This window comes from Sander lucioperca, chromosome 14 (assembly GCF_008315115.2).
Source record: "Sander lucioperca isolate FBNREF2018 chromosome 14, SLUC_FBN_1.2, whole genome shotgun sequence".
Classification (NCBI taxonomy): Eukaryota; Metazoa; Chordata; class Actinopteri; order Perciformes; family Percidae; genus Sander; species Sander lucioperca.
Window position 1 is genome coordinate 26,980,851 of NC_050186.1, and position 27,394 is coordinate 27,008,244.

At 39.4% G+C, this 27,394-nt stretch overlaps 3 protein-coding genes across 6 annotated transcripts; 1 reads left to right on the forward strand and 2 right to left on the reverse strand.

Annotated features, from left to right (window-relative positions):
* Positions 1-1,451: 1,451 nt before the first annotated feature.
* On the forward strand, positions 1,452-3,106 carry gadd45gb.1 (growth arrest and DNA-damage-inducible, gamma b, tandem duplicate 1). Its single transcript, XM_031277612.2, has 3 exons — positions 1,452-1,699; positions 1,819-2,026; positions 2,148-3,106. The coding sequence occupies exons 1-3, from the start codon at positions 1,557-1,559 to the stop codon at positions 2,259-2,261; spliced, it is 465 nt and encodes a 154-aa protein (XP_031133472.1). The 5' UTR covers positions 1,452-1,556; the 3' UTR covers positions 2,262-3,106.
* A 2,897-nt stretch (positions 3,107-6,003) lies between these two features.
* On the reverse strand, positions 6,004-11,933 carry si:ch211-22d5.2 (serine/threonine-protein kinase NIM1). Of its 3 annotated transcripts, XM_031277591.2 has the most exons (5): positions 11,348-11,933; positions 11,017-11,240; positions 9,838-10,129; positions 9,324-9,592; positions 6,004-6,796 (listed from the first exon to the last, which is right to left on the reverse strand). In XM_031277591.2, exons 3-5 carry the CDS (start codon positions 10,109-10,111, stop codon positions 6,047-6,049), a joined length of 1,293 nt encoding a protein of 430 aa, XP_031133451.1. In that variant the 5' UTR covers positions 10,112-10,129; positions 11,017-11,240; positions 11,348-11,933; the 3' UTR covers positions 6,004-6,046. The 3 variants fall into 3 exon arrangements, with proteins under 3 accessions (XP_031133451.1, XP_031133449.1, XP_031133448.1); XM_031277589.2 differs by having other exon boundaries at positions 11,138-11,933; XM_031277588.2 differs by having other exon boundaries at positions 11,017-11,933.
* Positions 11,934-12,993: 1,060 nt separating this feature from the next.
* Positions 12,994-27,285, reverse strand: LOC116034843 (coiled-coil domain-containing protein 152). Of its 2 annotated transcripts, none has more exons than XM_031277592.2 (8): positions 27,028-27,285; positions 26,472-26,577; positions 25,476-25,544; positions 25,274-25,338; positions 24,089-24,224; positions 23,147-23,274; positions 22,769-22,912; positions 12,994-13,595 (listed from the first exon to the last, which is right to left on the reverse strand). In XM_031277592.2, exons 1-8 carry the CDS (start codon positions 27,088-27,090, stop codon positions 13,467-13,469), a joined length of 840 nt encoding a protein of 279 aa, XP_031133452.1. In that variant the 5' UTR covers positions 27,091-27,285; the 3' UTR covers positions 12,994-13,466. The 2 variants fall into 2 exon arrangements, with proteins under 2 accessions (XP_031133452.1, XP_031133453.1); XM_031277593.2 differs by having other exon boundaries at positions 22,805-22,912; positions 27,028-27,284.
* Positions 27,286-27,394: the final 109 nt, after the last annotated feature.

Consider the following 27,394-nt stretch of genomic DNA (forward strand, 5'->3'; position numbering starts at 1 on the left):
AAAGATGGGCGGGCCCTGGGGTCGGGGTTGACCTGGGTTTAGGAGAGAGGAGAGGAGGGGGGGGGGGGTCCCTTCGTAGTGACAGTACTCCATCTGCCGCTCTGCCTTCTGCAGAACAATAGCGCTGAATCAATCACCGCCAACCTGTGTCTCCTGCACAGCCTCTCCACTCCAGCCCCTCCTCCATCCTCTGTTTACGCAGCAGTGGCAGCAGGCCTGACCTGATGCAAGATGGGTTTTGGAATTATTATGCAGATAAACTAGAGACAGCACGAGCTGTTAGGGACACACTGCTCTGCCAGTGGAACCGAGAGCCGTGCGTAAAAGTTTCGTCGTGCGTAAAAAAGTGATCGGAAATGAATAGATGATTGTAAGAAACAATAGTTTATTTAAAGGCACAGACATTTAGTCGATGTACACACTAAATACTAAACCACTAAACCAAACTGAATAGAACCAAACAGAGCAGTGCGTACAAGTTCCGTCGTGCGTAAAAGTGACTGAAAATGAACACAAAGTTAATAGAAATAGCTTTAAATGAAATCACAGAAGACATTTGCTGCATCTACACACCAAATAACGAACACATGTGCAATCAACTTTTCTATAAACAAGTTGTCCTATAGAATTCAGTCCGTGTGGCCCCGGAACTCCCCAGAGTAAATAAATAAAAACCGAGCAAGGATTTGCTGGACAGCTGATGATGTCCACGTGGTCAGCATGGGCCAGTAGCGCAGATTGCGCAGCACGCACAGCGTTCTGGCACGCGCTGGTCATTTGCATTTGTATGGGGGACTGCGATAATAGAGGGCTTCTGTGCGCACAATGGGGCCGTTTTATGGTCAGCCTCTAGTCCACAGATGGCATCATCCACCTGCCCTTTCTCTCTGCTGCAGGGGGGAGGGGGCCAGTCACACTTTCTCCATGGTGCAGCTGGAATACTGTCCCCAAAAACCTCAAATGCAAGAAAGTTTTTAGAGTTTTCTTTCAGTTTTAGTTCATATTTAATGTTTTGAAGTTTGAAATGTGGCTTTAAATGAGGCTAAAACTAGTCTATAAATCGTTTTTGCGTTTACAAAAAGGACAACAATAAGCGTCTGTGCGTTTTAAGAGTTCTTTTAAATGCATGTAAAAATGCACTTGATGTTCAGCATCACATGCATGCATGTCTGCATGCAATTCGAATCACCGGCTGGCTGTGTTTTCTCTAATTTGCATCAAGTTCTGCAGAGTGATCAAACTTAGTTTTTTTAATTAAGCTATTTTTAGTTTTCAGGCCAGGCTGCTACGTGCCCTCAGAGGGGGAGCGTGCGCGGCTCGATGACCCCCATCAATCTGCCACGAGCCGGAGTGTGACAATAGCATTATCATACCAATACACCATTCAGCGTGAGCCAATCAGGGCGCAGCGCTTTCACTGCTCCGCACGAGCTGGAGAGTATAAAAGAGAGAGGCTGCAGATCTGAAAGCACTCTGCTCCCTTTCGGATTTCTACTCTCTGACCAAACGTTTCTTAAGCTCTCCCTTTGCGGAATATCTTCATCCTGTTCATCATCATGACTCTCGAGGAAGTTCTGATCCAGAAACCCGCCGAGCGTGCTCAGTGCACCGGCCAAGCCCTGGAGGAGGTCCTGGTGTCCGCTAAAGACAACGACTCCCTCACCGTCGGTGTCTACGAGTGCGCAAAAGTTATGAATCTGTAAGTATGAAACTCTCAGCTGAAGATGTACAGTTTACTGCATTTTCAATCAATCATATCAGATAGTTTGGATCATTTTGGCACGAAATCTCATAGTTCTTTTCTTATTGTCTCCACAGTGACCCGGACAGTGTGTCTTTCTGCGTCCTGGCAATGGACGAGGAGTTCCAGTGTGACATCGCTCTGCAGATCCACTTCACCCTCATCCAGTCCTTCTGCTTCGACAACGACATCAGCATCGTCAGAGTGAGCGACATGCAGCGTCTGGCTGAGATTGTCGGCGACAAGGCGGAGCCGCTCGAAGATGCCCACTGCGTCCTCATCACGGTATGTAGAGCTCAGATAACAAACTTTACGTGACTCTAAATCACTTCAGAAGGGGTTTCTATGTGATGCTTTCTGACGGAACTGTGTGACTAAAGCCTCTTTCCTCTCCCTGTGTGAACAGAACCCAGCTGATGGGTCTTGGGAGGACCCTGCTCTGGAGAAGCTGCACCTGTTCTGTGAGGAGAGCCGCCGTCTGAACGACTGGGTTCCTGAGATCAGCCTCCCCGAGCGTTGATCCGGGCTCCTCTCGATCTTTTTTTGCTCAGATGCTGTAAAGCTTCTCATCTGGAAATACTCATCCTGATGAACAGGACGAGCCTGTTTCTGCCCATCCCTGGACACTCCTGAGGAGGATTCCCCCGTCCAGGCAGCACGGCGCCGGCCCCAGGGGGGCCCCCGTGAACCGTCGCCTCTCGTCCCTTCCATGCCAAGATGGCTCTCATTCTTTATGTGAACGAGAGTCAGGTATGCCACGAGAGCGACGCATCGACCCTCATTCTTTGTGCGGATGAGGTTTGGAGAGGAAGGAGATGCGAGTTGTGCGTCCTGTGGGGGGTACCCCCCCCCCCAGCAGAGCAAACGTCGCACCCCGAAGCACGCGCAGCAGGAGAAGAAGCGGTGCTGAGACAGAGGCGTTCTTAAAAAAAGGGACTTTTTTAAAAGACGTCCTCTTATCGCTGAGCAACACGACAACAGTTGCAAACAGCGGAAATGTTTCCCACTTTCCAGAATTGTCTTAATGCTCTAAAGGTTTCACTTTAGAAATTTAACAATGACAAATAATATTCTAAAACGTAAAAAAAAAAAAAAACATCGCAGAAAAGTTTATTCTCTAAAGGTTTCACTTTAGAAATGTAACAATTATAAATATTATTCTAAAACTTAAAAAAAAAACGATGGATAACAAAGTTTATTCTCTAAAGGTTTCACTTTAGAAAATGGCTAAATGAAGTTAATGTTAAAAATGAGATGAGAATTTGTTAAGATTGTCTTATAAACATTTACTTATGTACCGAAGACAGCCATGTAAAGCAAATGAAAAAGATTTGACTCTGGATGTTCCAAATCCTGTTGGAGCAATGTTTGAAACAAAGGAAGTTATATCTTTCTGTTTGAAATTGTAAGTGGAAAATGCTAAATAAAACAAAACAAAAAAATAACATGTCTGTTGTGATGCGTTTTTTTTTCTTTTCTCTTGCAAAACTGGGTTGTTATGGTGAGTTGTGTGCATGTGTGTGTTTGGATGGAGGAGGTGTGTCAGGGGGTCAGAGAGGAGGGGAGGGAGGGATTGAGGGAAGGGGTGGTTATAAAAAAAAAAAAAAATCTAAACAAAAGTTTTAAACTCAGCAGATTTGCATTGGAGGCGCTAAGGCCTGTCATCTGCTGGCTGTTGTCCATGCAGTTAAAAATAATAAAAAAGAACTCCCTTTGCGTCCCTCCTCCAGCAGACCTCATCTGCATGTGTATGGCGCCCCGCACAATAGCTCCGCTCCGGGCCTATCAGCTCCAGCGGTCCGCACACAGCGCCTATTGTTCGGCCTGCAGATGTCTCCGCGGCCACGCCGCGCCATCTGCCGCTTCCTGCAGGTGGGGGTCGGCCAGGGCAGAGCTGGGAGGAGCCGGGTGTGTGTGTGTGTGTGTGTGTGTGTGTGTGTGTGTATGTGTGTATGTGTGTGTGGGGTCACTCAGTTTTCCAGTGCCAGAGGGGGGGGGGTTCTGGATAGAAGGGTTACAGCTACGGTCGGAAGTTAGGCAAAATTACGCTAAATCTTAAAAAATCTAGGCTAATATAATAATATATTCTTAATACTTTCACCCAGGACACGCATGTTCGTTCCTCGGGAGTATTTTAATTCAAACCACGATGTTCCCCCTAAACTTAACTAGTCGTTTTGGTGACTAAACTTAGCCTATCTGTCGTTAGGGGATGGGCGGGGGGGCAGCCGGGGCTTGGGTCTGGCTGGTTTGGGCCGGTTGTGGCGATGGGGAGAGAGAGAGAGAGAGAGAGAGAGAGAGAGAGAGAGAGAGAGAGAGAGAGAGAGAGAGAGAAAGAAAGGGGTCCCGAGTATCGTCTGGTGTCCTGCCAGCTGCTGTCGGGACTGTTATTTACTGGCAGGCACTTAGTGAAACTTTGGCAAACAAGGCACAAAGACGCGAGCTGAGCTGTGTTTGGGTGCAGCGGCAGCCACCTGCTCGGCGCCTCAACATGGACAGACAGCTGCGTGACACATCACCTTTTTTTTTTTTACACCACGGACTCACCACTATTTCGTTTTTCTTACACAATAGGAGTCTTTTCACTTTCCAAGAGACAGGATTTGTTTGAGTGTAACAGGCATACAATGTTGATATTTACTAAACCCACTCTGTGAACCCCAAACGATTGAAAAGGCAAAATCAGGTGCACACATATTTTGCATGAAAAGAGTTATTGCACAGAAAATATCATTGTAAACTAATTGTTTTTTTTTATGCTGTTTGGCTCTGGGAGCTTTTAAAGAGCATTTGTGATTATTTTATATATCTGAGAGGAAACACAAGTTGTTTCTTTCTGACATAGCTTTTCTTCTTTAAAACACTGGATACTTTTAGCTCTTCAGGCAGGGCCCGACTGGGATAATAATTCTAAACAGCAGTCCAGCCCACATATATGTAACCTTTTTCTGATTACTCTTATGATGGCCATTTTCATGCTTAAATCTCAAAAGTTCTGTGCAGAAGATGTTGATATCATTTGTTAGAGAGATTTGTTGCAACATATAACCATTTGATCACTCTTGTGACTTGTGTACCCATAGAACCCTTTTTCATTCAGATATCCTGAGGTAAGAGGGCAAGGGACCCCTTTTAAATGTTGGCATTGACAGTTTTTCCCTCGCCAAATTTTGGAGCGTTATTTAGCCATCTTCCCGACAAACTGGCATGGCATGATTGGAACCAATGGATTCCTTAGGTCGTCTAGTTTCATGATACATTTATTTTAGGGCCCACAACATCCTCGTAAAAACAGTTCAGTCAGACAACTCAAATCATATTAAATTGAGAAGGAAAAATCATGGATTCTTTCACAACTTTTACTTTTATTTAATTTCATCAGGCACTTTAAAGCAGCCATATTATGCTCATTTTCAGGTTCATAATTGTATTTTAAGGTTGTACCAGAATAGGTTTACATGGTTTAATTTTCAAAAAACACCATATTTGTGTTGTACTGCAGTGCTCTCTCTCACTGCTGCAGATCCTCTTTTCAGCTGGTCTCTGTTTTAGCTACAGAGTGAGACCTCTTTTCTTCTTCTTCTTCTGTACTATCTTTGATTGCACTGCACATGCCCAGTAGCTCAGATGTAGATCATGTCAGCTAGCTAGCTCCATAGACAGTAAAAGAAAGGCTGTTTCTACAACTTCGCTCAGTTACAAGGCAGGATTAGCTGGGAGACTTCTAAATGAGGGCGCACATGTAAGTAGTTCTTTTGTAGATTATGGTGAACTTGTGTGTTGTAGCAGTGCTTTGCTATTGAGAACGAGGTAGCATGCTAACGCTATGAGCTAATGGTTGCGGTTAGCCTGCTCGTTTCGGCTTGTGACGTCACAAGCCGTGCTGATTTTGAACAGCTCACCCAGAGACTGAAGGCAGGACACATTCAGAAACTGTATCTCACTCTAAACAGCATGGGTGGATTTTTTTCAAAGTTTGTATGTGTGTGGAAGCACCAGAGACACAAAATAACACCCCAAATCCCAGAAAAAGTGATTTTTTCATAATATGGGCACTTTAACATACAGTACATACATGTATACCTTAGTTAACCCAAAAAGCTGCATTGAAGGAAGTGAAACATATTTATAAAATCCTACAAAATTGTAAAAAAATATATGTTTCAGTAAAAACTACACACTTTCCTGTAAAAAAAATAAAAAAAATGTAAAATAAAAACATCCCTATTGCCAATAATATCATGTTGGTATAAAAAAAAAAAAAAAAAAGTCTGTATAAAAACTGTGCGGAACTCTACCACTTTGTCATGAAAGCACACAAAACTTGGAGGTGTGTCTGAGGCCCCTGTAGGCCCGGAGCCCCTCCCTCCTGGGGTCCCTCACCATCCCTCGGACCACGGGGGGACTGTCGCAGCCCCTCCTCCTCTGGGCTCGGCGCAGCAGGATCCGATAAACGCCGGTGACGGGGCTGCGGCTTTCTTTGGGCAGATCGTTCCACCGCTTCACTGTGCTGAAGCCGAGCTCCTCCAGCGAGCTCCGGACCTCCTCCTCCAGGTCCTCGCGCTCCGAGTCCAGCAGGCTCTGCTGAGGGCTCGCCGGTTCGGGCGCCACCAACGACCAGGGAAACTCCACAGCTAGGAGCCAATCACAGCCCAGCATCTGGTCGACGGCATAGCGCTCAGCGGGGACCGCCTTCAAGATTCCCTTGATGAGCCTCTGGCAGGGGCCGGGTACCCAGGGAGGGACGGTGTAGGCGCACTTCAGGATGCAGCACCGCAGCTTCCCCATGGTCTCGGCGCGGAACGGCATAGTTCCGGTCACCATGAAGAAAAGCAGCACCCCCATGGCCCACACGTCCACCGGGGGCCCCAGGTAGCACTCGTCCCTGAAGAGCTCTGGGGCGGCGTAGGGCGGCGAGCCACAGAAAGTGTCGAGGGTGTCGTCGCGGTTCGAAAGCCGCGTGCTGAATCCAAAGTCGGCCACCTTCACGCAGCCGCTGCTGCTAATCAGAACGTTCTCGGCCTTCAGGTCCCGGTGAATGATGCTGTTGTTGTGCTGCACAGCAAAACACACGAGCTTGGTTGGATATTTCTAAATATCAAACAAATCTGACATGATAGATTTCCTGTGTCTAGAGAGGCAAAGTTCTTCCCCTTCCGGTGGACCACCATGAGACCTTCTTTCAGAAAAAATATAAACGCTAGTGAACAGGTGAGGCAAATAATTATTTGATCCTGTTTGAATTGAGCCATGAATAACACCTGTGATGTTTGTCAATTTCAAATAAATAATCAGCAAGTCAGGAAAGGCTTAGTTTGTCGTAAAACCGCTGTAAAGTCGCACAAGTGGCACAAAGTGACACAAAACACACGTTAACGTGACTCACACGAGCAGCGGACATCTTGCTCATTCTTTTGCTTTTCTGGCTGGTAAAGAGTCGCTGGATAAAACCCATCCGGTAAGATGAACGTTACATGTGTTGTGGAACGTAGCTAAACTAGCTAAATAGCGAGCAAGCCGAGCAGAAAGCAAGATGACGTAGATTGTGCAAGCCGTTTCATACAAACCTAAGTGGTACTACGACAAACCTACAACAAACTGGGACTTTATATATATATATATATATATATATATATATATACTGTATATACATCATATGTGTAATTCATGGCACAATTTAAACGAGATCAACAAATGTTTTGTCTCTCGTTGTTTACTACTGTATGGGGTCCACTGGAAGGGGAGGGGCTTTACCTCTCGATTATAATCCGGATCGTAATTTGACAGTCTTGGCCATCATTTCTATTGATTATGATAACCTCATCAGCTAAATTGCTAAGATTCTGGGATTTCGGGAACTTTACAGCTTAATAATAGCGATTGATTAGAATTCAATTAGTGATCAGACATGTTTTAAACCAGTCCAGTCCAGAGAACTAATCCCTACTGATAGAAATTCCCTCTAAATTATAAAACTGAGACTGCTGCTGTTTTAAGCCAGGTATGCCTCAAAAAATGTCTGGTAAAGTCATAGTATAGTATGTCGAAAAAAGTGATTAAAAAGTCATAGTATAGTATGTCAAAAAAGTGATTAAAAAGTCATAGTATAGTATGTCAAAAAAGTGATTAAAAAGTCATAGTATAGTATGTCAAAAAAGTGATTAAAAAGTCATAGTATAGTTAGTCTCGCATTGCCAGAACTTCCTGCACAGTGCTGCGGAGGAGGTTGGGATGGGCCATTCCGGGATGGGAGAAAAACTTGCTCTGGTTTATGGGCATTTCTTTAAACTAGGGCTGTCAATTGATTAAAAAAATGAATCTAATTAATTACATACTCTGTAATTAATTAATCTTTTAAGAAAGTAAAAAAAGAAAAGAAAAAAAAAGGGTACTAAACAACAGTCGGTGACATTAAAGAACGGCTTGTTTATTGCTAAGGCCATATGGTCAAAATTAAATGATTTAATAATAATGTATAACAATAACAATAACTTATTTCACTAGTAAATTGCTGTTGAACGACAAAAACAACCACCAGGTGGGAAAAGGACATTTACAATAACTTCAAATGCACCACGAGGCTGTAGTTTACCAGTTTCATTGAACGCACCGTCTGTGTTGTTTTTCCGATGGCTAAAACACAGTCTAACTTTACACCGTTTAAGCTGTCAGCATTTTAACCGTTTTTAATCCAGCTACTAGCTAGCGGTAGGCTAACGTTAGCTGCTGTCGAGTATAGTGTTAACTAGCGTCACGTGCAGCGGTGTTTATGTTGCCTGTATCGTCTTCAGAGCATCAGAGAGAAAAGTGCAGACATATCAGTGGCACCAGATCTCGGTAGTCAGGGTTGGCAGGAAGAAGATTTTTACAAGTAAATGTCCAATCAATGATCCAGGCAACACATTCTCGTCTCCCTCCTTCATTTTACAGTCCAATGGTGGCTAGAACAGCTGGAATGGATTAACACGCGTTATTTTTTCTCAGATTAATTAATCGAAATTAACGCGTTATTTTGACAGCCCTACTTTAAACCAATCACAATCGTGTTAGAGAATAGCAGAATAGCTTCGGGAAGTAATGTGTACGTTCAAAGTTTGTTTTAGTTGTGCAACAGAAAACTCAGATTGGACAGATAGTCTAGCTAGCTGTCTGGATTTACCCTGCAGAGATCTGAGGAGCAGTTAACCATAGTCCTCAGAAAAACCACCAGAGTTTTTAGAATTACAACACAGAGAAAGCGGAAGGTACCCGACATCTGGCCGAAAAGAGTGAAATCCGGCGGAATTTCCGGCGGCAATGGAGCAATCCCGGAAGAGGTACGCCGTGGATATAGACTATAGAATAGTATGTCGAAAAAAATCATAGTATAGTATATCGGAAAAAAAGTGAAAAAAGTCATGGTATAGTATTTCGAAAAAAGAGATAAAAAAAAAGTCATAGTATAGTATGTCAAAGAAAGTCTGGAAGAACATACAAACTCCACACAAAAAGGCCCAGCCAGGACTGGGGATCGAACCAAGGGTCAGAATCTGCAGTGCCTATTTGCTGGTGAAATTTTTGTTTTTCTTTCTATGTTACTAACCAAATATTTGATGGCAGAAAGGATCTGGGCGAAGGTGACCTTGCTGGCGTTGTCGGACAGTTTTCCCTGGGTGAATATCTGGTTGAAGAGGTCTCCTCCTCCTGCGTACTCCAGCACTAGGTAAAGGCGACTCGGCGTCTCCACCACCTCGTACAGACACACCACGTTGGGGTGCTGCAGGCACTCCATGCTGCTGATCTCCTTGGAGAGCAGACGCTGGGCCTGACCGTCCAGCCGTGTCTTATCCAGGATCTTCAGTGCCACTTTGTCTACGAGGAGGACAGATGAAGGGATGCAGAGACAATAAATATCCGTCTGGCTGGATGCCAACAAGGAGTTCTGCTAAAATAATAACTAACAACTTATGCTGGAATTATTACTCAGTAGACAGAAAACAAATCAACGCCAGATTGTGACTTCATTCTTTTTAATATTATTGTAATATGCAATGAATCGAAATGTTGTTTGCAAAAATCGAACTTCCCTTGCACAGTCTGATAGCATGTTCACCTACCTTTAGTTAGAGTGTGGAAACCCAGTTTGACCCGGGAGAAGGTCCCAGAGCCGATCTCCCCGCGGACCTTGTAGAAGCCCACCCTGCGGCCAATCGTCAGTTCCTTGATGGTCGTGTCGTCCTTGCACATGTCGGCGGTGAGCTTCTGCAGGGGGGTGAGGTGCGGCGGGCCGTCGGCCTCCTCGTCCTCTAGGCCGGCGCCAGAGCTGTCCATCAGGCTGTAGAGGCTGTGGTGGCGCTTGGGGTTTGTCATCTTGTACTGGCTTCCAGGCATTTCTCAAGATAAGGTCATCTTCAAGAACAAAACATGATGATGTCTTTACGTCTTTACTCCCACTCATGGTTTGGACATACAGTTGCTACTTGCTTTTTTCCTGAAATTGCTCATAGGATGTTAAAAAAACATCATTTTTAATCCACTGGAAATACCACATAGCATTGCTTTATCATTGCAGCATCTAGGGCTGCACGATATCAGGATGGAGCTATATATGAGATATTGAATATCGCGATAACAATATTACTTGCGATTCATAAACAGATATTAAAGAGTGCTCAGTTTTGCATTTCTGCCGCTTTCAGTGTTCTGCTAAAATACAAATTTTGTTGAATTTAAAACTAATGAAAGGAAATCATTTCCAAAAATCTCTTATTGAACAAATTGAACATTAAATTAAATATAAAGGCACCACTGAAAAAAAAGACTGACATACATTTTAAAGTGCAGTTTTCCACTGATATTTTCTTTCAACTAACACAAAAAATCGAGTGTTTTTCGTGATATGTCGCAACCTTTCGTAAGGGTTTATTGCAGGAGTTGATATTGCGATGACGATTAAAAAAACGATATATTGTGCAGCCCTATTATCATCCTCTTAACACAGGTTAACAGTGAATAATCAGCTAATTAATTTTTTCTTTAACATCACATATAAACATTCTACACGTCCTTCCAGTGCTACACTAAAACCACATCATTTTAAGACTACGCCACTATATTAAAATACAAATTCTCAGATGTCTTATGCAACAGTTTGTACACATATTACTGTGAATGTACTAGATACCAGTAACGCGTAACCCTCAAGTGAGTACAAAAAGATAGGAGACATTTAACAAAAAGAGTGAAACAGAATATGGTTAGAATATATAGTTAAACACAATTTCTTGTTTTCTTACCAAGTTTCCAAATTGCTGCTTTGCATCAAAACGCAGCGGTAGAATCCATTGCATGCAACAATATGAAAAAGTAGTTCTTTTGGCCCAGTAGGACCAGAAAAAAATGAGTTTCTTCACTTACATGTCTGACAGTTTGTGCAAAATCGTTTAAGGCCCCAATACACTGAGCAAAACGGTGCCGTCATAGTCTCCATCTCTGTCCTCTTGAACAGACTAACTGCACACTGATGGCCAAGAACACAGGAGGGTAGGGGGCACGTCTGTTTGAGACATCAGGTAAGTGGAAGGACAGTCAAAGGACAGGGAAAACCCCCCTACTGTGAGAGCTCACCTTCCTCCTATCTTCATCCTCTCCTCCTCCACTGATGACGGATTAAAATGGTGTCATGAACTCTAATCCTGTTTTAATTTGGGTCCGTGCCAATCCATTAAAATGGCTAACATCGGTTCAGGGCGGCAAAAAAGAAGCCAAAAGGACGCAATTGATGACAATTGTGCACATGTATTTGTATCCACAGTATTTACAGTATAACCGGAATGCTTTGGTTTGCAGGTTTAGCAAAACACACCTCTATGAGAGACATGGCTGTGTTTTGCAGCTAAAAGGTTGATCTCTTGGCTTTTGTGGAGATGAAATGTTATGCAACGGTGTTACCCAATGTTCCCATAGAGATTAGCTGTCTGTCCCCTTGACGCAGGCTGAGCAGCACAGATAAAGAGATTACAGAGCATGAGGTCAATGCTTCACCGGGCCGAGCGTCTTCATACAGCTGTGAGGAGAGACACTACAGTCAGAAGACATCGAGAAAGTTCAAAATTTCAACATATCTTAAATGTGGCATAATCAATTGCAGAAATGGGTCTTGAGCTCCAATCAGTTACTGCTCATGTTCTCAGTGAACACTCCACTCTTAAGTTAAAAATAGGGCTGTCAAACAATTTTTTTTAATCGCGATTAATCACCAAATTTCTATAGTTAATCACGATTAATCGCATGTTTTATCACATGAATAAAATTCTATTATTTTGCATTTCAGAACTGTTTTTAAGTACATATTAACAATGGAAAGTCATTCTTACCAGTGCATCTTAATTGGGAATCAAATGAATGCAAGGAAAGTTACTTTATGAACTTGACTTTAAGATTTTAGTCATTATTGCACAATTCCTACACAATTCCTCCTACAAGTACCTAACCTAACTGAGATGTAACACTAACACTTTGCTTATACAGTACAAACAAAATGGTCCAAAAACCGGTTGCCACAGCAGGACATTTGTAACCTTTACGTTTTTATAATAAGGAATGTAACAATTCTCCTGGACAGAAAAGGGGGTGGACAATGTCCCAAATGACAAAAACAGTCAAAAAAAAGATACAAACAACACAGTCCTAAAACCGTATGCTGATATACATAGTCAATATAGTGTGCAGTAATGTCTAAATAATTTTGATTACTCACTGACGTCCAGTGATCACCGGTTAATGAGACAGCGTTTGCAGCCCTTTGCAGCAGTTCCAGTTGAGCTGCTTTCTCCGTGTCGTACAGGCTGTGTATGCGTGAAACTACTGTGCCCCTCGACAACTTTTTAAAAGTAAACTTTCCATTCAGAATCTTATTGGCATCCATTTCGGCATCTCGCGCTCGCTATCCACTCAAAACGTAACGTTAGCCTACTACTCTTTGGCCGGCTCGCAAGCCCAAACAAGTGTGTGCGGCGTGCCTGTTGTTTTGTTTCCAGTCTAGCTAGATCCGGTGTGGTGTTGTAGTTTTTCTAACGTTACTAGTTGTTGCAACAGCATGTGAAAAAAACTACAAAGTTTGCTAGGCCAAAAAGAACGTTAATCTTGCGATAAAAAAATTGACGCCGTTAAAATGGGTTTGCATTAACGCCGTTAATAACGCGTTTAACTGACAGCACTAGTTAAAAACAAAAATCAAAGTTGATCGATATAAAGAAACTGATACTTAGTTAATTATTCGGGTAGACGTAACTTTTACTTTCCTAAACAACAATGGGAAATCATGAACACAAATGAAAGGCAGTAGAGTTTAAGAGCTCTGCTTTTCCAAAATGACAAGATGAGTAGAACACAAGTTTTCTTTGAAAAAAAGGAGATGAACAGGTTAAACTCCCTGAATGGGTTTGGACTTCAAGCTATCTGATTTATTCAGAAGTGGGCTTCTCCTACTTCAGCGCCTCCCCCTCCTGCCCTTCCATGCAGGCAGCTGATTGGATTAAAGACTTACAGGAATATGCCCTGTGTATAAATGTGCTCTCTGCACACTCACCTGATGAGACGAATTTAGCTTTGAAATGAAACTGAAATACAAATCTGGAAATTTTAAATCACTTCAGTCACTTCTGCCCCCCCCCCCCCGGAAGGTGTGGAGATTCATGCATCTGCAGAGTTGACGTGTCAACAACTTCTGGCTACTGTAAACAAACTAGATCTTTCTTTTCTTTAGACGGCTGTCGCTGAAGTTGCCGGCACGCTGGCTCTCTTCCAGCTCTTTGATTCTCTGACGCAGAGCAACAATTTCCTTGTTCTTCTCTTCTTGGAAGAACTGCAGCTTCTGTGGATTAACAGGCACAGTCAATCCAAACACTTCAATAGAAAGATACACTATAAACAAGACCTGCAACACATTTCTGAGAACAGAGACGCACAGCACAGCTGACAGTGAAGACCTGTGAATTACCAACCACTAACTCGAAATCTTTTATTCACTGAGCCTTGTGAATGGCTGCACCAGGTTAATTATTTGCTGTGTGCTTTTAGTGTTTGACTGTGGTGTGCTATCTATTAAGTGATTGCTAATCAAATATGTTCTAAGGCTGGAACTATTGATTAAAACAATCAATTTTATTATTATTATTATTATCAACTAGAAAATGCATTTCCTACAGAAAATGCTTGTGAATGCTGAAAAGCTGAATTGCTAAAGCTAAACTGGATTGCTGGCATAATTGCGTAAGAAGGAGGTGAAGTAGTGAGACTAGTTGGAAAAGTGGGAATGGTTTTAATGAGTATGAATTTCATTGAAATATTGAATGATACCAATAAGATTAAAGAAAAGTGAAATATTTTAAGGATTAAAAAAAAAAGTCATAGTCATGTCGAAAAGCCATAGTATAGGGATAAAAAGTCATAGTATAGTTTAGTAAAAAAAGGGATAAAAAAAAGTCATAGTATAGTATGTCGAAAAAAGTCATATAAAACTCAAGTATAGTGTATTGAAATAAGTGATAAAAAAGTCATAGTATAGTTTGTTGAAAAAAGTGATAAAAAAGTGATAGTATGTATTTCAAAAAAAGTCAAAGTATATTATGTCGGAAAAAGTGATAAAATAGTTATAGTATATCGAAAAACGATATTAGAAAGTATTGTATGTTGAAAAAAGTCATAGTATGGTATGTCGAAAAAAGACATTGTATGGTATGTTAAAAAAAAGTAATAACAAAGGCATAGTATTGTTTGTCGAAAAAAGTCATACTATAGTATGTCAAAAAAAGTAATAAAAGTCATAATATAGTATGCCGGGAAAAAGTGATAAAAAAAGTCATAGTATAGTATGTCGGAAAAAGGGATTAAAAAAAGTCATAGTATAGTATGTCGAAAAAACTCATAGTATAGTTTGTCGAAAAAAGTGATGAAAAAGTCATAGTATAGTATGTCGTAAAAAAGTGATAAAAAAGTCATAGTGTAGTATGTCGAAAAAAGTCATAGTATAGTATGTCATAAAAAAGTAATAAAAAAGTCATAGTGAGTATGTCGAAAAAAGTCATAGTATAGTTTGTCGAAAAAAGTGATGAAAAAGTCATAGTATAGTATGTCGTAAAAAAGTGATAAAAAAGTCATAGTGTAGTATGTCGAAAAAAGTCATAGTATGTCATAAAAAAGTAATAAAAAAGTCATAGTGAGTATGCCGAAAAAAGTCATAGTATAGTATGTCGAAAAAAGTGATGAAAAAGTCATAGTATAATATGTCTAGAGTGATAAAAATGTCGCCCTAGTATAGTATTTCGAAAAAAGTCATAGTATAGTATGTCGAAAAAAGTGATAAAAATGTCGGAAAAAAAGTCAAAAGTTTAAGCCCAGACTGGTGATTGAACCAGGGTCTGAGTCTGCAATGCCCACTTGTAGGGCTGGGCGATATGGAGAAAATAAAATATCACGAATATCTGGTAAGTTCAGAAAATTACATAACTTTACTGTAATGCAGCCTTTAAAACCAGGAAAAGACAACAGTTATGCCATATTACGATATCCAAAATCTAAGACGATATATCTAGTCTCATATCACAATATCGATATATTGCCCAGCTCTACCTACTTGTTTTTTTTTTGGAGTAACACTAACCTCTGAGCCACCATGCACCATAGGACAGTATGTCAAAGAAGTCATAGTATAGTATGTCGGGAAAAAGTGATTAAAAAAGTCCCACTATAGCATGTCGAAAAAGTGATAAAAGTCATAGAATAGTATGTCGAAAAAAGTCACAGTATAGTATGTCAAAAAAGCTCATAGTATAATATGTCGGAAAAAGTGATTAAAAAAAGTGATAAAAAAGTCATGGTATAGTATGTCGAAAAAAATTACAAAAAGTCATAGTATAGTATGTCGAAAAAAGTCATAGTATAGTATGTCGTAAAAAAGTGCTAGAGTGATAAAAATGTCGAAAAAAGTCAAAGTCCAAGCCAAGACTGGTGTTTGAACAAGGGGTCTGAGTCTGCAGTACGTATTTGATGGTGGAGTAGCACTAACCTCAATAACATGTAAAAAAAAGTCATAGTATAGTATGTTGAAAAAAGAGATAAAAAAGTCATAGTATGGTATGTTGAAAAAAGTGATGAAAAAGTCGAAAAAAGTCAAAGTTTCAGCCCAGACTGGTGATTGAACCAGGGTCTGAGTTTGCAGTGCCTACTTGCTGGTCCTATTTGGAGTAGCACTAACCTATGAGCCACCATACATCATAGTGCAGTATGTTGGAAAAAAGTGATGAAAAAGTCATAGTATAGTATGTCGGAAAAAGTGATAAAAAAGTCATAGTATAGTATGTCGAAAAAAGTGATAAAAAGTCATAGTATATTAAAAAAAATGATAAAAAAGTCATAGTATAGTATGTTGAAAAAAGTGATAAAAAGTCATAGTATATTAAAAAAAATGATAAAAAAGTCATAGTATAGTATGTTGAAAAAAATTACAAAAAGTCATAGTATAGTATGTCGAAAAAAGTCATAGTATAGTTTGTTGAAAAAAGTGATACAAAAAGTCATAGTATAGTATGTCGAAAAAAGTGCCAGAAAAGTCATAGTATAGTATGTCGTAAAAAAGTGCCAGAAAAGTCATAGTATAGTATGTCGACAAAAGTGATGAAAAGTCATAGTATAGTATGTCGAGAAAAGGTGTGAAAAAAATCACAGTATTGTATGTCGAAAAAGGTCATAGTATAGTATGTCGAAAAAAGTCATAGTATAGTATGTCGAAAAAAGTCATAGTATAGTATGTCGAAAAAGGTCATAGTATAGTATGTCGAAAAAAGTGATAAAAAAAGTCATAGTATAGTATGTCAAAAAAAGTCATAGTATAGTATGTCGTAAAAAAGTGCAAGAAAAGTCATAGTATAGTAGGTCGTAAAAAAGACACCTGGTATAACATGTCGAAAAAAGTCATAGTATAGTATGTCGGAAAAAGTGATAAAAAAAATAATTGTATAGTGTATTAAAAAAAGTGATAAAAAAGTAATGGTATAGTATGTCGAAAAAAATTACAAAAAGTCATAGTATAGTATGTCGAAAAAAGTCATAGTATAGTATGTCGTAAAAAAGTGCCAGAAAAATCATAGTATAGTATGTCGAAAAAAGTGATAAAAAAGTCATAGTATAGTATGTCGGAAAAAGTGATAAAAAAGTCATAGTATAGTATGTCGAAAAAAGTGATAAAAAGTTATAGTATAGTATGTCGGAAAAAGCTCATAGTATAGAATGTCGAAAAAAGTGATAAAAAAAGTCTTAGTATAGTATGTAATAAAAAGTCATAGTATAGTATGTCTGAAAAAGTGATAAAAAAGCTCATAGTATAGAATGTCGAAAAAAGTCATAGTATAGTATGTCAAAAAAAGTCATAGTATAGTATGTCGAAAAAGGTCATAGTATAGTATGTCGAAAAAAGTCATAGTATAGTATGTCGAAAAAAGTGATAAAAAAGTCATAGCGTAGTATGTCGAAAAAAGTGATAAAAAAAAGTCATAGTATAGTATGTTGAAAAAAGAGATAAAAAAGTCATAGTATAGTATGTCGAAAAAAGTGATAAAAAAGTCATAGTATAGTATGTCGAAAAAAATTATAGCATTGTATGTCAAAAAAAGTCATAGTCTAGTATGTCGTAAAAAAGTGCCAGAAAAGTCATAGTATAGTATGTTGAAAAAAGTGATGAAAAGTCATAGTATAGTATGTCGAAAAAAGGTGTGAAAAAGTCACATTATTGTATGTCGAAAAAGGTCATAGTATAATATGTCGAAAAAAGTGATTAAAAAAGTCATAGTATAGTATGTCGAAAAAAGTGATTAAAAAAGTCATAGTATAGTATGTCGGAAAAAGTGATAAAAAAAGTCATAGTATAGTATGTCAAAAAAAGTCATAGTACAGTATGTCAAAAAGCTCATAGTATAGTATGTCGAAAAAGGTCATAGTACAGTATGTCGAAAAAAGTGATAAAAAATGTCATAGTAGAGTATATTAAAAAAAGTGATAAAAAAGTCATAGTATAGTATGTCGAAAAAAATTACAAAAAGTCATAGTATAGTATGTCGAAAAAAGTCATAGTATAGTATGTCGTAAAAAAGTGCAAGAAAAGTCATAGTATAGTATGTCGTAAAAAAAGACATCTGGTATAACATGTCGAAAAAAGTCATAGTATAGTATGTTGGAAAAAGTGATAAAAAAGTCATAGTATAGTATGTCGAAAAAGCTCATAGTATAGTATGTCAAAAAAGCTAATAGTATAGTATGTCGTAAAAAAAGTGAAAAAAAAAGTCATAGTATATTATGTCAAAAAAGCTCATAGTATAGTATGTCAAAAAAGCTAATAATATAGTATGTTGTAAAAAAGTGATAAAAAAGTCGTATTGTAGTATGTCGAAAAAAGTCATAGTATAGTATGTCATAAAAAGTGATGAAAAGTCATAATATAGTATGTCATAAAAAGTGATGAAAAGTCATAGTATAGTATGTCTAGAGTGGTAATGTCGAAAAGAGTCTCAGTCCCAGCCCAGACTGGTGTTGGAACCAGGTTTGAGTCTGCAATGCCAACTTGCTGAGCCACGATACATCATAGTGTAGCATGTCGAAAAAGTCATAGTATAGTATGCCGAAAAAGTGCTAAAAAGTCGGAGTATAGTATATCGAAAAAAGTGAATTAAAAAAGTCATAGCATAGTATGTCGAAAAAAGTGAAAAAAAAGTCATAGTATAGCATATCGAAAAAAGTGATAAAAAAAAGTGATAGTATAGTATGTCAAAAAAGCTCATAGTATAGTCTGTCGTAAAAAGTCATAGTATAGTATGTCGAAAAAAGTGATGAAAAGTCATAGTATAATATGTCTAGAGTGGTAATGTCGAAAAAAGTTAAAGTCCCAGCCCAGAGTTTGAACCATGCTCGAGTCTGCAATGCCTACTTGTTGGTGGAGTAGCACTAACCTCTGAGCCACCATACACCATAGTATAGTATGTCGAAAAAAGTGATTAAAAAAGTCATAGTATAGTATGTCGAAAAAAGTGATAAAAATGTTGAAAAAAGGCGCAGCCCGGTGCTTGAACCAGGGTCTGAGTCTGCAGTTCCTACTTGCTGGTTCCATTTGGAGTAGCACTAACCTCTGAACCACCATACACCATAGTATAGCTTGTCAAAAAAAGTCATAGTATTGTATATCGGGAAAAAGTGATAAAAAGCCATAGTATAGTATGTCGAAAAAAGTCATAGTATACTATGTCAGGAAAAAGTGATAAAAAAGTCATAGTATAGTATGTCAAAAAAGTGATAAAATGTCACAGTATAGTATGTCAAAAAAGTGATAAAAAAGTCATAGTATAGTATGTCGAAAAAATTGATAAAAAGTCATAGTATAGTATGTCGAAAAAAGTCATAGTATAGTATTGCAAAAGGGTTCTGGACTGTTGTAGAAAGAAGTGGCTGATCTTTAATGCAATATCTACATTGCCCATTATCAGCAACCATTCATCCAATGTTCCAAAGGCACATTCTGTTTATTAATCTGATATCATTGTAAAAGGCCAACTGAGAAAACATTGGAAAACCCTTTTGCCATTATGTAAGCACATAATGTAATCTGAAAACTGCTGCCCTTGTTAAAAAAACAATGCAACTGATCTCAGCTGGTATTCTGTCTATAATGGAGTGGAATGGATCCCAAACCTTTCACCGGTAGTGTATGTAAAAAAAAAGTGATGAAAAAGTCATAGAAAGTCAAAGTCCCAGCACAGACTGGTGATTGAACCAGGGTCTGAGTGTGCAGTGCTTACTCGCTAGTTCTATTTGGAGTAGCACTAACCTCTGAGGAACCATACACCATAGTATAGTATGTCGAAAAAGTCATAGTATAGTATGTCAAAAGTGATAAAAAGTCATAGAATAGTATGTCGGGAAAAAGTGATAAAAAAAAGTCATAGTATAGTATGTCAAAAAAAGTCATACTACAGTATGGCAAAAAAAGTGATAAAAAAGTCAGTCAAAAAAAGTGATAAAAAATTATAGTATAGTATGTCAAGAATAGTCATAGTATAGTATCTTAAAAAAAGTGATACAAAAATCATAGTAGTACGTCAAAAACAGTCATCAGTGTTTCCTTTAGGATTTTTTTTAGCAGTGGGGGCAGGTCTGTCTGAAAAAGCTGTTCGTTTAATAGTTGACTCGGAAGAAAGCGAACGTTTTGACAATAAACTACATCAACACAACAGTATGTGGAGTTAAACTGGACGGGCCAAATAACCTCTGAATAGTTCTACTTGTTGTTAAATTGCAATGTGAGTGGCCAATATTACGTGCATTATGTCGGCAGGATCATTTAAAAGGCAACCGCGACTAAAGTTTTTGTACAGCCCTATTTCTGATACCGTGGTGGCAGAAATTTTGCCATGGTGGGACGCCACTACAAAATCAACATAGAGGAAACACTGAGTCATTGTATAGTATGTGGAAAAAAGTGATAAAAAGTCATAGTATAGTATGTCGAAAAAAGTCATAGAATAGTATGTCGAAAAACCAAAAGTGTTGAACAGTTTGCGGAAAAGTGTTGAAAGTTTAAACTTTGAATGAAGTCTGTAGGGTAGGTAGGAGTAGCATTTAGAAGTGGAAGAAGCCTAAAGAGGATTTAAAAATCGCTCCATTGACTGTCAAAGTAAAAAGAAAAACATTTAATATTTTAAAAACCATAAATAGTGGAGAAAAGTTTAATACAAGCACAAATGTCCTTAAAGAGCTGAACATTTTGAAATTTGAATGTTTTTTGTAGCTGCAGGTATACAGAAGTAGTAGGCAACCAAAAATCATACGGAAGAATCGGTGCTGCCAAATCAGCATTCCCACAATCAAGAATTATTTTCTTGATTCATTTAGTGTTAAAAATGCACATCACAATTTCAGACCCCAATGTGACATCTTAAAATTGCTATTCAAGTCATTGAATGACATAAAGCAGGGAAAAGCAGCAAATTCTTACATTTGAGAAGCTGGTGAACAATGATAAATAAATAAATAAATAATCAATTGGCAGACTCTGAGAACTTGATGATGTGTGAGACACAGCTTCTAACAACAGAACACACAAGACTGTGTTCGAGAGACAGTGTGATTGTGTATTTAATGCCGATGCAAAGATTTGAGTGGAATCAAGCTGACATGAATTTGCTCTGGGCGGTGCAAAGACAAAGACATGTCTGTGTGAGTTAAAAACTTCAGGGAAATAATTGGCTCCGTAACTTTGTATGAAAAGAGAAACTGGAAGAAAAACTAAAAGAAAGTAAGAAATTAAGTCTGAATGCACCTTTAAGCTTTTTTTTCATACTTTTGTCTTTCAGACAAGGCTGTAGGGCATGCTGGGGTACTCAGCCTGATGTTACTTAGAAGGTGGGGACTAACAGGATTAGACATCATGGGTCAAATATAATACAATTTGCTTTGCTTCAGCTGAGGTTTGCACTTCAAGGATACAAACTGACAAACCCAAACTTGTAACATCAGTAACATCACTTACACTCATGATTCTGTCCTCCTGCACAAACTGGTTTACAGTATCAGGGTTTATCCGGCCTCAGAATGGGCCTTTGTGGGTACACATATTAAGTGGGGGGTCTTGAGTCTTCCCCCAGGAATCTTTGAGCAAACACTTCATTTCCTGCATTCTGACCCATTTGTTTATGCACCAATTTATGGTGGAAACGTCTTCATTCATGTGAAGGACAACACACAATTCTGAAGGGAAGGGGACAATTCAAAATATAAAAATAATATGGAATATATAATACAGTAAGGGGGCTTTCACATCAGGGACCTGGGCCTGGATCGTAGTACACGTTTGGTCGATCCGTGCCAAAGTCCACTTGAAAAGGTTGTCTCAACTCAATCCAGTCCTTGCATACTCCCATACTACATCAGGTGTGAACCAACTGTACCATGTTTTAACCGGTTATGAAACGGTCTAAATTTAATACTGATGCCACTATATCAGACGGCAGCGGACAGACAGCGCCCGACAGCTCTTCCTCCATTCAGGAGCAGAGCTTCAACCCCCGTGCCGCTGGTCCCCAGGGTAGCAGGTTCACCCGGAGAGTGCGGTAGAGCCTAAATCTACCGCACGCAGCCGCCATGTGTAAAATATGCTGTGCGGCTGTGGATGAGAGGGGAGTTGACCGCTGGAAGTCAAGAATGTTTTGCCGCTGGTGATTTATGCTGTGGCGCTGGCAAAAACCTTCTTCTATGCAGGGATAACCCTGAGTATGAAATACGTTCCGACTTTTCTTCTGCTTATAGCTTAGTCCCGACAAAACCGCACGGTTGAATTTCAGCCTGCGTGCACGTTTTGTAGCCAAAAACAGAGCAGCTTATATTGGTAGAGAGAGCAACAAGTTAGCGGACTGCCGAGTCGCCCTCTCTGCTCTCAACGAAGAGGAGTGAAAGCAGCGCGGCCGTAAATGACAGCAAAACACAGTGAAGACTCTCACGTTGAGCTGAAATGGAAACACTGTGCTGCAATCTTTTTATACAGTCTATGGCTGCAACATACTGTATGTTGTAAGGTTTAATCAATGTTGTTTCGGGGGTGACACCATTCACTTTACTGGCAGAATTGACAACAGATAAAGCCACCGTGTCATGAGAAGCTCAAGCTTGTTGTTTTAGTGTTCACTTTTAACTCACTTTACATCATCCTTGCTATCTCTTTTTCCCCCCCTCGCTTTTCCTCACAGCGGCACTCATACGCTACTCTCGTTACCCCTCGCTGTCCTTGCGCGACAACACGGGCACTGACGTCACTCACTTAAGACAACCTGCCATTCTCGTTCTAACTTACCCTATCACGTAAGGGGGTTGCGGTTAACCGCCATACTGCAGTGACACGTTGCTTCGTAAGAAAATAACTATACCGTCACAGCCCTAGTTCCTGCACACCACAGCCTTGAATTACAGATCGATTACCGCTTGAATGTGTTTTGTGCTTTGTTAGTTAACCTCTATGATGTAAAAGGTGCTGTGTGGGCTGCTCACCCTCTTGAAGACGCTCTGTGGAATAAGGTTGGAGCCGTGTTGTTGCTGCTGCTGCTGCTGCTGGCTCAGCTGAGCTGTACTCTGAACTCTGGCTAACTTTGCACCAAACTGCAAAAACGTACAAAGCAAAACACCAACGAGCTTAGAGAGAAGCCGAAAATGGTTGTCGAGAGGTCGTTTACAGATATTACTCTCTTTGGCAGGAGCTAAATACCAGCTGATAAATATCAATCAACATCTAATTATTATTAGACAGTCTTGTCAAGCCTTAACCTCAAAAAAAGTAACTTCTTGTGACTCAGAAAATCATTACAGCAACACAGGAAGTAGCTTTTAGTTTACCTCCATTTGTAACTTGAGGAGCTCGCTCTGCCTCTCCCTCTCCTGTTCCTTCAGCCTCTTCCTCAACTCCTCCAGGTCCAGATCCTTTTTCTCCATCAGATTCTTCACTTCGGCATCTTTAGCTTCCACTGTACGTGGGGAAAATAAAATCCAAAATCGTATGTATCGTGATTTTTTTCCCCGACGATTTTTAAAGCCGATTCTTTTCCCTGGAATCAATTATTTATTTTTACCAATGATTCACCTTAATATTTTCTGTTTATAAGGTATCCGTTTCCAGCAAAACAGAGCGAAAGCAGAAAAGCAGAAAACACATGTGATGTACTTCTTTACAAATGAAATAAATGCCAGACGGACTGACTAACTTGGGATGTAGAAAACAATTTGTTTTTAGAAATGTCTATTGCTATATTGTCTCTAGACGTTTATTATTAGACTTTTGTTTCTGTTAAAGAAGGACAAAAAAAACAAACATGCAATACTCAATACTATCAAAACAGCAATAAATGGAAATCAAATCCAAATCGAATCGGCACCTGTGTCTCTTGAAAGAATTTAATCGGGACAAATATATCGTCCCAGCCCTAGCTTCCACTGTCAGGGAATAAAACCACAGCAGTGCCCAGTCAAATACAGAATCATCTTTAACAGACATGTTCTCTAGCTCTCTTATTCAATTTCTGTTCTGCTGCTCTTATCTTATGCTGCGGGCTGATAACATTAATATTGTTACAAAACTCTCATAATGTCACTTTGATAATAAAAAATAAAAAAAAGTGGGAAATGCTCCACACATTTGCTCACGTTGCGACCACAAGTAGTAAGACTTTATGACTTTAGGGAGGTTATTCTGTGCACATATAATCTAAGTATTCCCAGAAAGATCCTATAACATCAACCCTGTCACTGTCTCAGTGTATGGAGCGCTGTGTTTGGTCTTACGCTGCTGGAAGCCCTTCCTGTGGACGGCCTCCACCTCTCTCCTGCACTGCTGCCTGACAGTCTCTAGCGCCCTCTGGTGTCTCTCTGCTTCTGTTCTCATTTCACTGGCCAGCTGCTGAAGCTCAGCCTCTCCATCCTGATGAAGACACACACCTCACACACATCATCACTGACAGACTCTTGAGTTGAAATGATTTCTATGCAAACATTTGGGAATTGCTACCTCGTTTAAAGGATGAGACTTTTTTTTTTTGTCCTCAGTAGTGACCGAAGAGCTTACAAAGCTTTATGTTGCTTATTAGTGTGCGCGAGGTAAGACTTGAACATTTTTTATCAATTTAGAGCTTCTCTCGTCTGGAATTTAGGAGGTAGACATTATTAGGACAATCTTGACAGAGTTAATGAGTAGAGTTGCAAAGATTAACCGATTAGTTGTCGCCAACTTTAGTCATTTTTATTTATAAAAACATTCTCTGAATCTGGCTTCTTAAATGTGTATATTTTCTAGTTTCTTTACACCTCTGTGACAGTAAACTGAATATTTTTGAGTTGTGGACAAAACAAGACATTTGAGGACATCATGTTGGGCTTTCGGAAACAGTGACAGTCACCATTTTCTGACATTTTATAGACCAAACAACTCATTTCAATTTTATTTAAACTTTATATTGATTGTGGGGAAATTACAATTTTTTGTTAGAAATCACTACACACAGGCCTGAAATACACACACGCTCAGGACCTATTCATGCACAACTGAAGAGATGTCAGAGTTAGTACCTTGGCAGTGCCAAGAGGTGAAGTAGCCTCTCTCCAGCTACCAATCCACACTCTGTACTTTGGTCCATATGGGGGGGGGGCTTGAACCAGCTACCCTCCGGCTCCCAACACAACTCCCTACAGACTGAGCTACTGCCACACCTAACCTAGTTGACTTTATCTAGGAAATAATTGTTGGTTGCAGCCCTAGTAATGAGTAAACCAAACGGAAACGTGGAAATTACGCCAAATGTCTCTGAACATTACTAACATTGATATTACAACATATGGAGAACATTATCTTGACTGCAGACCGGCTACGGAAATGGAAACATTCAACTTTCTATTAAACATCTTGATTCGCTGCTGTATTCAATATATTTAATAATAAAGTATGCCAGTGTTCACTCCTGCCTCGGGTCTTACCTCTGCTGTTCTCTTGTTCTGTTGTTTCAGGTCAGCCATGTCGTTCTTCAGTCTCTCATTCTCCACTACAACAGAGTACACATTGTGTCTGTTAGGACCTTAGCTAATGTTAGCAATTAATTGCGTATTTTTTCATCCTGAAAAAGACTGACTTGAGTATTGTAAGTATCCAGGGTTATGTCTTGCGGGTTGTTGCACTCACCTCTGAGGTTGCACTGCTCCTGCAGAGTCTGCTGCAGTCTGTTCACAGTGACCAGGAGACTGTCTCTCTCTGCAACAGGTACATCCACACAATTAGCCACTTTTCAGGGATGGTTTTATGTTTTTTAGTTTCAGGTTCCAGAATAAAATAACTCAATGAGGGGTTATGCCAATAGTTTATACAACCAATGAAATGTATTAGTTTATACAACCAATGAAATGTATTTTTTATGTATTGTTTGTAGGGCTGCCACCTCTTAGTCAATTAGTCGACTAATCGGTCGTTTTGGTCTTAGTCGACTAAGATTTCTTTAGTTGATGAGTCATTTTTTATGCTTATTCATGCTTAATTACTCATTTCCAAGAAACTAATGAGCACATTTCTGGTAAGCACAAGATTTAAAGTGGTGCTTTTGCAGGATTAATTGTGGAGAAACTCAGTTTTACAGATGGTTCATTAACTACATTTATATTGTGCTTTTCTAGTCTTAACCACCTCTCAAAGAGCACAGCTCTGTCGATTACATCAACTAATCAATTAATCGACAAAATCATATAAGTGTTAGTCGACTAAGAATTTCTTTAGTCGAGGACAGCCCTAATTGTTTGCCTGGCTTTACCACACACTATAGTATGTGTATAGTATTTTCCGTACACATTAGAGAAAAACACTGTATGTGTCATCATGTCATTTGTTGCTATGACTCTCATCTGTCTTTACATGTTTAACTGCATGACAATGTATTCGACATTAGATTACCGTTATCTAAAATAGCAGCCCATCTGTACATTTGAACAAATTTAGGATTAAATTTCCTGAACTGAAAACTGGAGATGTCAGGTCATTCAGCGAAATCGCCAGGAGAGGGACATTTACAAAAGCCAAATTAACGGGGGAGGGGTCACGGGGATCTTTACAAAACTAACACTGTAACGTTAGTAGAAACGTTGAATTATTGTGTACCTGCAGTTTTCAAATGAAAGGACAAAAACTCACCCTCGACCACACTCTTCTCCTTAGCCAGATAGAATTTCATGAGTCTATTGGCATCCTCCAGCATGATCTCCAACACGCTGTTTTTGCCAGTAACCTCTGTAATTTTCTGTTTGATAAAAGTAAAGCCAAGTGAATAACGTTACTTCACACTTTTCTTAATTTCACAATGGCCCCGAGGTATATGGGTAAGGTAATAGTTAACGTTATAGTCAACGTTACTAATGACCATTGTCGTCGCGGAGTGTATTTAGATTCCAGATAATATGGTAGTAGTGTCCATATAAGCAAACTATTGGCTGCAGAGTTTAGGAGATAATCGCATACAATTAATTTATTTGAAAGTGTCAGATTAAGACTGACCTAAAGGCCCCCTATAATCTGTATGTGAGGTTTCTCAGCCTCATCCTTTTGAATCTTGAGTCCAACATAGTGAAAAACAGGCAAATAAATCAAACGGCAGACATCCCTTATTAGCCACCAGTGGGTTAGCATAACGTTTGCTAAAGTCAAAGAGGTTATACCTTCGTTAGCTAACGTTAGCTACCCTAAACGTTACCTGTTCTAGTTGAGTAAAGTCCTCCATAAACCTGTCAAGATTCACACAGTTTAACTTTATCATTGTACCAGTCTAAGAAAGAGCAAACGACTGTAGTAAAAGTAATAATATCGTGTTACTGCTTCAGTTTCCCTTAAAATTACACTAACGTTAAGCTAGAGAAATAAAATATATGGCTGCAAAGTTGTTGAAGCTAGCTTACACTTAACTGCACGCGCTGGTAAACGGTTAATTTAACGACGTTATGCTTATGAGCTCGTGAAAAAAATAAATATTTATTTAGCGAAACTGATTACAGTTACTAAAGAATTGAGGAAATATATTGGTTATGTTATTGAAATACATTGTAAGGTACTTTAGTATTTCC

What these genes read in the sequence shown, in the direction of transcription:
- gadd45gb.1 (XM_031277612.2), top strand. Translation starts at nt 1,557, where the DNA reads ATGACTCTCGAGGAAGTTCTGATCCAGAAACCCGCCGAGCGTGCTCAG. An exon ending in TGCGCAAAAGTTATGAATCT is followed by an intron (nt 1,700 to 1,818) that starts GTAAGTATGAAA and finishes TTGTCTCCACAG; the next exon opens with TGACCCGGACAGTGTGTCTT. An exon ending in CCCACTGCGTCCTCATCACG is followed by an intron (nt 2,027 to 2,147) that starts GTATGTAGAGCT and finishes CTGTGTGAACAG; the next exon opens with AACCCAGCTGATGGGTCTTG.
- si:ch211-22d5.2 (XM_031277591.2), bottom strand. Translation starts at nt 10,111, where the DNA reads ATGCCTGGAAGCCAGTACAAGATGACAAACCCCAAGCGCCACCACAGC. An exon ending in TTTCCACACTCTAACTAAAG is followed by an intron (nt 9,593 to 9,837) that starts GTAGGTGAACAT and finishes TCCTCCTCGTAG; the next exon opens with ACAAAGTGGCACTGAAGATC. An exon ending in TTTCTGCCATCAAATATTTG is followed by an intron (nt 6,797 to 9,323) that starts GTTAGTAACATA and finishes TTTGCTGTGCAG; the next exon opens with CACAACAACAGCATCATTCA.
- LOC116034843 (XM_031277592.2), bottom strand. Translation starts at nt 27,090, where the DNA reads ATGATAAAGTTAAACTGTGTGAATCTTGACAGGTTTATGGAGGACTTT. An exon ending in ACTTTACTCAACTAGAACAG is followed by an intron (nt 26,578 to 27,027) that starts GTAACGTTTAGG and finishes TTTATCAAACAG; the next exon opens with AAAATTACAGAGGTTACTGG. An exon ending in GGAGAAGAGTGTGGTCGAGG is followed by an intron (nt 25,545 to 26,471) that starts GTGAGTTTTTGT and finishes TACCTGTTGCAG; the next exon opens with AGAGAGACAGTCTCCTGGTC.